The 12,077-nt window shown below is 43.6% G+C and overlaps 1 protein-coding gene and 2 non-coding genes across 6 annotated transcripts in view; all 3 read right to left on the reverse strand.

Moving 5' to 3' along the window:
* Positions 1 to 10,861: 10,861 nt before the first annotated feature.
* Positions 10,862 to 12,077, reverse strand: part of RPL17 (ribosomal protein L17) — a 36,538-nt gene continuing 35,322 nt past the window's right edge. For all 4 annotated transcript variants that reach the window (XM_044078590.1, XM_044078597.1, XM_044078605.1 and 1 more), the window contains 2 exons: positions 11,535 to 11,726; positions 10,862 to 10,944 (listed from right to left, as the gene is read on the reverse strand). In XM_044078590.1, coding sequence (XP_043934525.1) covers positions 10,897 to 10,944; positions 11,535 to 11,726 — 240 coding nt within the window. In that variant the 3' untranslated portion in view covers positions 10,862 to 10,896. The remainder of the gene's footprint in view (positions 10,945 to 11,534; positions 11,727 to 12,077) is intronic.
* On the reverse strand, positions 11,233 to 11,298 carry LOC122817407. Its single transcript, XR_006367242.1, has one exon. It is a non-coding gene; the product is annotated as a small nucleolar RNA SNORD58 (small nucleolar RNA).
* Positions 11,839 to 11,904, reverse strand: LOC122817452. Its single transcript, XR_006367274.1, has one exon. It is a non-coding gene; the product is annotated as a small nucleolar RNA SNORD58 (small nucleolar RNA).

The following is a 12,077-nucleotide window of genomic DNA, read 5'->3' on the forward strand; positions in this document are numbered from 1 at the left end:
GTCATGGCTAGTCTGCAAAGGGGGTAGGAATGAGTGCCTCCCTGCTTGTTTATGTACCACATGACCGGTACTGTGTCTATCAGTAGTTGTCCCGGATGAAGTAGGTCCTTGAAGGCTGTCTGGCCATTTTGAACAGCTAGCATCTCTTTGATATCTAGATGCATTTGCTTTGTGGACCATGTGCCTTGAATACATCTTCCTGCCATGTGGGCTCCCCAGACATAATCCGATGCATCCGTTGTTAATGTCTGTGTGGTTGGGGGTACAGTGAATGGCTGTCCCTTGTTCTGGTGACAGGCCTTTGCCCACCATCGAAAGTCCTGCTGCAGGCGGGGAATGAGAGTAAGTATCGTTTCCAGGCTGTGGCAATGTTGAGTCCAAACACTTTAGATACCATTGAAGTTTCCTCATATGCAGTCTTGCCTATGGAATTAGTAGAATGCCATGAAGCCCAAAGCCTGCAGATTTTTTCTTGCAGATAACTGGGCCTTTGTTGCCAGTTTGAAATAGGTAGTCAGTTGTCTTCGCTTGTCTGGCGTGAGATAAGCCATCTGGGCAGTTGTATTTAAGCTTGCACCCAGGAATATTATCTCTTGAGATGGTACTACTTTTGATTTTTGTTCGTTGACTGTGTACCCTAGGCATGGTAGTAATCTCTTTACAAACACCAGATGCTGTAGTAGAAGGTCCTTGTTCTCTGCTTGAATGAGGCAGTCTTCAAAGTAAAGATATATTTGTACTCCTCTGTCTGCAGTATGCAATTAATGGTGGCAGGCACTTTTAAGACCCTGGGCGCAGTAGATAAGCCAAAGGGCAGTGCAGAGAATTGGTAGTGCATTGAGCCACCTTTGAATCGGAGGTATCTTCTGCACATTTGTCCGATTGGGACATGCAGGTATGCCTCTTGGATCTAAAGTCACAAAAGAAAAGCCTTCTTGCCCAACAATGGGCAGAAGCTGTAGTCTCAACATTTTGAATTTTCGAATATCCAGATGCATTTAGAATAGACAGGTCCAGTACTGGCCTCCAGGCTTTGTCCTTTCTGGGTATCAAGCACAGTCTTGAATAGAATTACTTGTCCCTACTCTTGCTCTGGTACGTGTTGAATGGCCCTATGTCCATGAGGGATGAAACTTGTTTCTGCCTCTGCCCATTGATTGCATGGCAGATCTGGCATACTGTTTGGCCTTGGCAGGGTGTGAAAATGGAACCTGTAGCCTTGTGATACTACATTTAGAACCATTTGTCCTGGGTGATCACGTGCCAGTTTTGTGAAAAAAAAAAAAAAAGTGCTAGTGTTCCCCCCAAAGGGGCTGCCAAAAGTAAGTGCATGGTGCTGGAAGGAGGAAGTCATTGAGACTTCCTCTGTATTGGCTGTGATTTTTCCTCTCCGCTCTTGGAGGTAGAAGCACCCCCATTGTTTAGGCCTGTATGAGCCTTGGAGCTGTGATCTGCCTCTGTGGCCTGACGCAGGAAAGGACCAATTCTTTGTAGTCCAGTTCCTGCTAAACCTGGGAGGCTGTACCTGCAAGAAATCCTTGCCTGTTTGCATAGATTTAGCTTTATCCTCCATTTTCTTCAACACATCTTCTGCTCTAACACCAAAGTATCATGCTGTAATGGAGCATCTAATAGTTTTACTTTAACATGATCAGGCAGATTCTGTTCTTTTAACCAAGCATGCCTCCCAATGACAGAACCTGCAACAGCGGCACTGCAGGAGGCCTCCAGAGAATCAAAACCACATTGCAAAGTATGCTTTCCAACTTGTTCAGCTGCATGCAATAAATCCTGCATTTGTCTGCACATTCTTAATTTGTTGACATTTTCTGTTCAAGCAATAACATAAGATACTATTTAAGCATATGAAATTGGCAATTTAAGGCTCTTACAGCCAAGGTAGCAAAAGTATAAATTGTTACCCCATCTGTCTAGGGCCCTAGAATCCCTATCAGAGGGGATAAGGTTTTCTGCAGTAGAAGCCTTGACCCCCTTTGGGACCCTGAGAGATGGTTTCTGGGTCAGCAGCAGGGTTTTTATAAAGAAATGTATGTGAATCAGGAACCCTATAGTATCTGTCTGGCTTAACAGGAGCTGGTGGTAGAGTCTGGAGATAAGCTAGACTCTGAAAATACATCTACAATGTCTAAAACAGGTGTGATAGCAAGGGGCCTGTGCTGAGACAATAAAAGGAAGTCTGAGCCTTTTCTTGGATTCTGAGTAATCTTGGCTCTCCCAGTGGAAATGCTCCCTCATAGTATGCAGTGTCTCCCCAAAAGAATAATCCTCAGGAGGAGAGGCTGAAGGCATAGATTCTTCAGCATCAGAATCCTCATGGGGAGGAAGAGAATATTCCTGTTCAGAGGAGGAATCTGAGGAAATGGAAACCTGGTCTGAAGATTCATATTCTAACTCTTGCCTAGGCCTCTTATCAGGAGGGGGGAAGGGAACCCCTGATCACAGTAATTAGGTCTTCGGCCATTTTAAGCATCTGTTTTTTAGGCATGGAGGCCTGTCCGGGAGAATGCTGTACCAGTTTGTCTTTAGAGCTGCTTTAGTCTTTGCCTTTGAAGCTGAAGTAGGTTTCACATATAACTGTGTAGGCCTGAAACCACCCTCAGAAGCACAGTGGCTCAGGACCCATCTGAGGGAATAGTTTGAGTGTCCAATACCTTGAGTTTCTAGCGGCCTAGTTGGCTCCATGTAGGAGTCGGAAGCGGCCTGTGGCTCTGAGGTAGCGGGCATCAGGGGCTGCGAAAGCACCTCACTGAGAAACTGCAAACTGGCGACAGGTCTAAAAGAAGCCTAGTCTGTTCTGGATCTCTGATGCCTGTCCTTTTCTTTGCGCTTCTTATAAACTCCGGTAGTCAGCTGTTCCGACGGCATTATATAATTAAATCTTCTGCCAAAGTAATGGAATGCAAAATCGTACCGACACTTAGTGTGTTGGTTAAATCTAGCAGAAAACAGACAACTAGCAACGTTATGGTCAGGGCCTAGGCAAGGAATACAGTAAGAATTAAAATCCTTATGAGGTATTTGCTTCCCACAAGAAATACAATTAACTTTTTCTGACATCAGTCTGGAGCAAGAAAAACAAAAAAGTTTCCCCGACGGGGTACTTAGCTTTAATGAAGACTTCGGACCTGAAATTCGAAATTGAAAAACTCATGAGTCAGCAGACCGGCACTTGAACTGCTTTTGCTTCGGGCACTGCGCGGCAAGTAAGACTGGGGAAAATGGCGTTTGCTGCATCTTGTACCCCTGGCGCACTGAGGTCCAGGAAGAGGAGACAGCAGACGCCGACTTAGACTTTGGAATTCAGGCCGACTGATGGTAGCCTGCCAGCAGGATAACCCAATTGTAATGACTGCAACACTGAAACACTAAGAACAGCCAGTCCACAGTGGCTATAGGTACCACACCAGAGGGATCCTGGGTAAAAGGTCTTCGGAACAAACTACGGCCACAGCAGCATCACCCATCTGAGGCCGAGGCAAACTGCTAGCCTGAGGAGGTGACCAAGGTTATTAGCTTTTACCTTTTGTGGCTGCAAGGGCAGACCGTGGGATCAGTAATTTGTTCTATGATCAAATGGTGCCTTTCCCCAGGGGAAAACAAGCAGCAATTGCTGGTAAAATTAAGTCACTTTTTCATACAAACAGCAAAAAAGCACCAAGCCAGCCCAAAAGGTAAAAATTCTCCATGGAAAAAAATCAATTACTTTCAACGTTTTAAAACATAGAAAAAATTTGATCTCCTAAGTGCAGTTAAGTTTCATACTCCTAGCTTAAACATGTTCCTTAGTACAATAAAATAACTTCTAAAAGTGGAAGATCACCCCCCCCCCCAAAAAAAAATTTCAGCTTGTGAGGTTACATTATTGGGCAGATCTGTAGTCTAAGGCCTGCAAATAGTGTCCACTACTGTTACTTCCTCCTCTACCCCAAGGGGGTCCATCACTAGGAGTTTCCCCGATTCCAGCCCAATGATTCCTAGAGTAGATATGTGGGGAGTGGAGAAACGGATGCTTGTTGCAGAAAAAAAACAAACAATCTTGCCAAGCACTGGAAAGCATCTTACTTTAGGTCCGAACAGAGTTAACCCATCAAAGGGGCACTGACGAAGCTCTTTCAGCAGAAACACATCCAGGCATGATGGTGAATGGAGATGTCTACTGCCATAGATGTGCCTCAGCTGCATTTGAGAAATATGTTCACACCGGAGGCAAACTGGAGGAGAGGTCAGTTGTGAGTCCACTGTCTTATGGACATCTGCTTGCAGAACACTAGAGAGACTTGAATAGTTTCCTTCAAGTCTCTGAAATCGGGTGACATTGGCTCTCAGGGCACTGAATATCTAGCTCAAGTCAGTGAAGAATACGGCCATTTCCCAAATTGGTCCATCACCCTAGACTCCCTACTGGGAGGAGGGGGTGGACAGAGAAACTTCATATAGTTCTTTTTATGGCTTCCACTACAACCATTTCACCTACCAGAGGACCCTTGCACCAATGTTTTGTTTGTAGGTGCAGAAAGAATCCTACCTGGCTTTTGGGGATAGGATCCACCACGTTGGGGTCCTTCATGCCAGTTGAGACATCAAATCCATGAGTGGGTCAGACCATATAACCAAGGAAGTTGAGACTCAAAGGCTTCCTGGAACATGGACTTAGGACTGCCCCCACACCCTGTTTCATCAATTCCAGAAATTTGTTAAAGGTGATGTCAGAAGAACAGGGTCTTCAGTGACACACTGAAGAGTCAGAGTGCTTCCATTTACATGTCTGTTTCAGTAGGTTGCCTGGGAAGCCTGTGGAACAGACCGTTCCCGACAATGAGAAACAGCAGATGCTCGTTGAGGTCCAGATGGCAGCAATCTTTGGGAGAGCATTTTTTTACCTAGTCATCAAAAGAACCCACTGGAAAGCAAATGGCTCCATTGGCTCTCTCCCATCAAAACTCAGAACCAGTGGGTATTGCCCCCCCCCCCCCAAAACTGATCCCGGTGCCAATTTAGTCTTCCAAGACTACTCCAGATCTGAACAGGTCGGACCCAGAAGGAGGGAACCAGTGAGAGATGAAGTTAATGGAACTTGCAGTTATAGCAACAGTGCTCTGGGACGGACTGGGTCCTAAGCTACCAGTGCAGATAGGCAAACTGGTTCCAGATAAGAGTAGAAGGAATAGACAAGTACTCAGTACATTCCCAGAGCACAGTACAGAGAACTCACAGCTATGCCTACACACTGTTCTCTCAGCATCCTATTCTGTTGACTTCAGGCACCAGGAAAATGAGTCCTAAAGTGGGCTGGAGTTCCTCTCTTGTATCAATGAATGCAATCCAGTACTGACTGGATCTGGTGAAAACTGGGGTCAAAGCAGAGATGGCATCAAGAAACTGTCTGCTCCAATAGTCTCAGTACTTTTGGATCAGATTCAGAAGGATGGATCCAGTGACCTCTTACGGGACACAAGTCCACTTTAGCTTTCTCCTTGGTCTTGTCGTGACCAGACATTTTGGTCTGAAGCTACCTTCTCCTTAGATTTCTTGTCCTTAGTTCTTGTAGTGGATGGACAGGAAGGGGTAAAAACCCAATCTAGGGAAAAAGGAGTCCCCTTAGATTTCCCTCCCAACAAGGCTTAAAAGCTGAAACAGCAGGCTTGACATTGAGTCCAGATGAGCATCCCCTAACAGTATACACACAGGGTGTGTGGGTCCTGGGGAGCAGCTTAGCCCACATTGAGCACTTTTAAAAACCCTGTCAGCCATGGAACAAACAAAACAAATACACAGAAAACTGAGTGCAAGAGCTAAAGATATTTACCTAAACCTATGCTAAATACAACCTTTTAAACTATGAAAATTCACACACTATCATATGAGGTTACTAGGCTATTTAGGCCTGAAGCCCTTATATGCAGAGCCAAGAGTTTAGCCCGTGTTCAGACATGTCAGCAGGGACACTTGGTGGTGTCCCAAGGGTATATTTTCCATTTCCCATCCAGTTATCCAGGTTGCGCGTAAAGAGGTACTCTGACAGGGAGAGGGAGTTTATTCCATAGATTGGGGGGGGGTAGTCTCTGGGAAACAAATCTGTCCCGCCAACAAGTCCTGTTGATGCCACAGACCAGGTTTGAGGGCACGTAAGTAAAGTGCAGCTTGACTTGTGGATTGCAGTCCCCATCAAGGTGGTGTCCATAATCGCCTTGTATGCCAGTTAGAGATCACCTCTGAGGAGTCTGTACGAAACTGAGTACAGGAATAGGGCTTTGAGGCCCCAAATTCTCCTGATGAGGAACCTCTGGTCTCTCCAGCTGCTGCATGCGCTTTGGGAGGTACATGCCTGTGTACTCAATGGGCCTTATAAGGGAAGAATACAGGATGTTATGACCTCTATGTCCCTGGATGAGAAACCATTACTTATTGAAGTGGGCCATGTAGACTGCTTTGCATACAATGTAAGCAACATGGTGGTCAAAAGTCAGGTTGCTAAAAACCAGGGAGCCCAAATCCCTCACGACTAATTGCATGCTTAGGACGTTATTACTGTGACAATTTGTGGGGAGGTCACTCCCCAAAAGGGATGGTGCATTTTTAGTATTCAACTTGAGGCCATGTTTCTGACACCATTTACTTGTCTGAGCAAGACCCTTTTGGAGGATGTCCACATCACTAGGGATTTTGATGACTGCACCCAGCTTGCAGTCATCTGCAAACCTGGTCAGCCACAGCCGACTGGTTTTGGGCTGCACTTCAGAAATGTATGTCCCAAACAGGCCCAAAGACTGAACATTGGAGTACGCCGCTTGTTACGGGTCTATTGCTTGAGGTGGCTTCCCCTATTTTGACTAGGTAGGTTTCATCAGTGAGACAGTTTGCTACCCATCTGGACTGATGCCTAGTTAAGAGAGTTTATCCATTATGCCAGAGTGGGAATAGTGTCAAAGATCTTGGCAGGTCAAGGTAGGTGGTGTACAGTCTTCCCCTCGTCCATGGCTCTGGTGATGGTCTCAAAGTTGACCAAATTTAGCAGACATGACCGCTGCTGAAGCCAAACTGTGTGAGATTAAGTGTTTTGGAGGTTGCCAATATCCTTGTTAAGGTCCATGATGACCTGTTCCACGGCCTTGCATTATCAGGCTAGTTAGGCTGATGGGTCTAATTTCCTATTTCTGTGGATGCTCCACCTTTGTGTAATGGGTGGACAGTGGCTGTCCTCCACTCAGCTGGTACTCAGCCTTTGGTTGAGCAGGGTTCCTAATAGTGCTGCAATTTCCTGCCAGAGTCCATGTAGGATGCAGCCTGGGATGTTATCTGGTCCCATGGAGGCTGCATTTTTCTGCCTTCGAGACAGCAGTGATGAACTGTTGCCTAGGGGCAGGTACTGGGGACGTCTGTATTTACTGTTGGGGGGATAGAGGGGGTGAAGTTTTCACTGAATTTGTCAACCATAACGGCATTTGTATATGTGATGCCCTTGACCACCAGTTGTGTACAGATCCGAGTGCTTCGAGGCTGCAGACATATGTGAAGGCCTTATGATTGTCAAGTAGATGTGGCCAATTTGGACAGTTTGCTTTGGAGGATTTCACTAGTGCTCTTGCTTGTTCAGGCTAAAGCGACATTGCTTCCAATTGGGAACCTGCTGCTCCTTGGCCTTTGATAGCAAGGCTTTCCTTTTGTTGAGTATCTACTGCAGATGCCCACTAGACAGGTTTACTCTTCCTTGCGGAATATTTAGTCCTGTTGGATATTCGATTCCATACATCTATATGAATGCTCTTATAGTGCTTTGGTGTTGTTTTGGATATTGGTACCAGTTCCTACAGATTGGGGGGGGGGGGTTGTGAAGCTGTTTATACCATCCCTCAGGAGGCTGTAATCAGCTTTGAAGTTTTTATGTCTGATCCGAGCTAGTGGGGGTTGGGGGGAGATGGTGACTGAAAGCCACTGCTTTATGGTCAGATCTTACTGGGGGGGGTGATACTATACAGATGCTGCAGTGGTTGTGAGGCACATCTGTGTGTCTCGCAATGAAGTCTCCTATGACTATTATGTTGGGTTTATGGTGAAGCCTCAGGGCTGAAACAGGTGTGTGGACTATGCATGGTATGTGGTGTGGAAGGCTGCGGAGATGGTTTGCGTTTTTGCCTGAGGTCTCCTTTGTTTGGGTATGTTTATGTGGAGGACCTCCGCATATGTGGGCGTGTTAGGTGTTCGAGGTGTAGTGATTATGCTAACCACCTTTTTGGTGCCAGATGTACTGGCTTGAGGGGGAGAGAGCATGGGCTCTAGGTTCCTAATGTAACTGCATCTCTCACAAATTGTATTCTTGGGTGGTAGTAGATAGTTGTCTGTGTACATGAGGCAGTTATTACACTGTTGCAGGATGCCCATATCAACCAGACTGGCAGGAGAAAGTAGGAAACTTCCTCAGATTCGGACATATGGATGGAGAAAGGTTAGGGAGAGCCAAGGGGTGGGCCTAGAGCCCAAGCACTTAAAACCAAGAGCTTAGAATAACACTTACTTGGGCTATAAAACGAGTAAACACAACAGAAAAGATGCAGTTGAACACTTTAAACAAGCAGCAAGTAGCAGAAAAAGCAGGATGAAGATTAGTAGGAAGAAATACATGAGCAGCTAGTGTGTTTTTTTTTTTCAGGCACAAACTCAAGAAGGCAAAACAGCAATGTTTGTGAACTCTGCCAGTCTCTGCTCATGTCAAATACAACATGCAATGCTGGACATCACAGAATGAAAGAAAGCTGCAGAAAGTTAAGAAAAACCTAAGTGCTGGTGAGGGATGTAAAGTGTATGACCACAGATTAACAGGAAGTTGTTCAAAAGTGGGAGAGATGCACAGAAAGTCAAGAGGGTTACGGGGAAATCTGAAGGGGTCACCCTGAAAGACAGAATGCAGGAAGCAACCACTCAGTACCTGCAGAAGTACTTACTTTCACAAAAAAAAGTTACTGACTTGCCAATGAAACAGTGTAGTGGAAAGATTGAAGATAATCCACAGAAACAATCAAAAGGATGACATTCAGGTGGAGGAAATAGATGGGAAGAGAAGGGAGAACTGAATGCAAAACACACAAGGGTAAAAGTGTGATCGGACAGCAACAGAAAATGCTACTGCGTCTCTATCATCACAACCAAAGGGCTTTTCTTTACCCAAACCCCAGTCAACTCAAAAAGAAATAAACATTTACTTACCTATCATTTGCTAACCAGGTAAGTGGGCTGATCTGGGGACCCTTGCAATACCACAGTAAAGTACAAATACTAGCAAGCCACACAGCTTAAATAAGTTGTACAGTATAAAGTTGAGATCAGTTTAAACAGGAGCTTAACTGAAATGGAGAAATCAGTAAGAAAATACTGGAGCCAGAAATTCCTGCTATTTAACACCATAACTATACATTAGAATGACATCCAGGAAAAGTGGACTGAAGAATTAAACAGTAACAAATGAACATAACCAGTTAATAGCAGTTGCATAGCAAATTGAGGGTTAAATTTTATCCAAAAAGCATTTACAGGGTACTCTTGAGATTGAGAGAGACTTTTTTGAGTTTGACACATTGTTTCTGCATTCTAGATTTGAACCAGTACTGGAGAAAAGCCTTTCACCAATGACGTTTTAAATGGGGTTCAGTTCAGTAAAATTATGTTCTCCTGTGTTCCTTACAAAATACGGCTCAGTAGTTTACTTTTAAGACTGGGAACAATTACCATCTTTTAGATTTTCTTTATAGCAAGGTACTAAGCAGATATGTTGCTCTTTCTGTTATAGGGAGCCAATGTAGATATTTCTCCCTTTCTCTGCCCGATCTAGCAATCTTCACACAATATTCTGGCCTTCTGGCATTTTATCAGCCTATAAGGCACCCACCATATGACTCAATGCAGTCAAAATATTAGTGACTTTACAGAAGTAACCCACCTTAATTCTTGCTCAGTCAGCAAATAGACCTGCCCTAACAAAAACAAGCAACAAAGTAGTAAACAAAAGTGCTCAAATCACCATTACTAGCTCGCAAAATCCCTTCAGTGCAAGTTTCAGCTGAAAGAACAGTTAACTAACATGTCTGAATGCACCACCATATCATAGTTATAGTTCCCACCCAAAATAAGAGCCTTCAAAATATATCATCCTGCCCACCTGAGTATTTTTAACACCCGATGTCCACATAAAAACATGTATGATTTTACACATGCTTTATAACCCCCCCCCCAATGTTTTGAGGTACGATTCTCAGTTCACAAAATGAACCAGTGTCAAGATCAAGTATTTATGGTCACACTATATGAACAATAGGGCTATGTAAAAAGCAAACTTCTCCATGACCATTCTCAAAAATGCCTCCTCACTACAGCAGCCCCCACTCCAAATATTACAGCACAATTTCACTCAAAGTTATACCTTCAAGGCTCTTGCAACAGTCTCCAAGTGTCAAGTCTGAGGAAGGGGACTAAAAGCTAAAGCCACTCAATGTTCTCTACCACATTAAAAAGTTCCTACTTCCTTTTTACAACTGTACACATTTGTAAACTTAGTATTGCAGATACCTTTGACTGACTATGCAATAGTAAAAATGGATCTTTTAAGCCAATTATCAGCTGCTCTGCTCAAAACTAAGATTAGGAGACATGTACGGACCCTGTTACAACAGCATCAAAAACTGCTACATTTATGACTAACTTGACGCCTCAATTCTAGTAACAAACTGCAATACTTCAAACCAGTTAAAACATTTGGCCAAAATACACCCCCTTAGGCTGAATTTTCCACACAGAGCATGAACAGTTCAACCCCATGTGTCTGGTACTGTAACAGAAAAGCAAGCATGACAACGATTTTTAAGTGTTTATTTATATATGTGAAATTTACTCCCGAGCCATGAGTTTCTGCTTTTTCAGTTTCTTCTGTGAAACCTGCAAAAAAAAAAAAAAAAAAAGTACTTTCAGTCTTTCATGCATGGATAGTAAACAGTTGATAAAAATGAAATCAGCTACATATATATACATAAAAAAGATTGATCTAAATTTTTTTGAAGATGAATCCTAGCCACGGGTCACTATAAACAAATATTTACATATCTAAAAAAACATATAGTAATTTAATCCTTTAGTTACCAAATTTCACAAACTTAACAGTCTAACATTTATTCCAGCCCCTAGACATCCTGCATGCCTAAACAGTCTATGGTAAGTGTCCACAAAGTTGCTCAGACCAAAAATTATTTTCATGATTATTCCAAAGGTGTCCTAAGAAAGTCATCACAGCAACTGAAAGCACTCTACATACATGCATGGATAACATTTCTCAACACAATTGCCTGCATGCTTAAAATGTTTGACTTCAGTTAACATTTGGCATTTCTGCTAGGTTGGTCAAGCACCTGCTCCATTTTCAACTATCCAGCAAACTCATACATGTGGAAAATTTCATTCACTACACACACTGAAAACAAAAAAAAAAAAGTGTAACTTAAAGGTTGAAAAAAACATGTTCTAAAATGTACCTTTTTCTTCTGAGCAACCTCTTCCTCTGGTTTAGGAACAATCTGTTCCTTTTCAGTGAGGATCATTTCAAGATGGCAGGGAGAGCTCATGTAGGGGTTGATTCGGCCATGGGCACGGTATGTACGTCTGCGCATTTTAGGAGCTTTGTTCACCTGGATGTGCTCAATTACCAATGAATCAACATCCAAACCCTTAAGTTTGGGGGGAAAAAAAATAAAAGTTACAATTCACCACTGCAAATGTACAGTTTCCATTCATATTAGTCTCTCACTAGCTATAAAACACACAATTAAGTGAACTGTAGTTGCTCAGGATACAGTTTATTTTCATTTGTTATCCAAAGGTGTCCTAAGATAGTCATCATTGCCACTACAGTTCAGTGTTGCATCTACTTCCAATTCTGCTAGAATCAAACAGAACCAACAAATGTACACCAGTATGCTTTAGAAAGTATCCAGAAGCAAGCTGAAAGTAGTTGTGGGCACTACATCATAATAGTGGAGGTTTGACTAGAGCACCGCTACAGTTTTAGTCCCTACTCC

Source organism: Protopterus annectens, chromosome 1.part1, assembly GCF_019279795.1.
Source record: "Protopterus annectens isolate FY-2018-M chromosome 1.part1, PAN1.0, whole genome shotgun sequence".
NCBI lineage: Eukaryota > Metazoa > Chordata > Ceratodontiformes > Protopteridae > Protopterus > Protopterus annectens.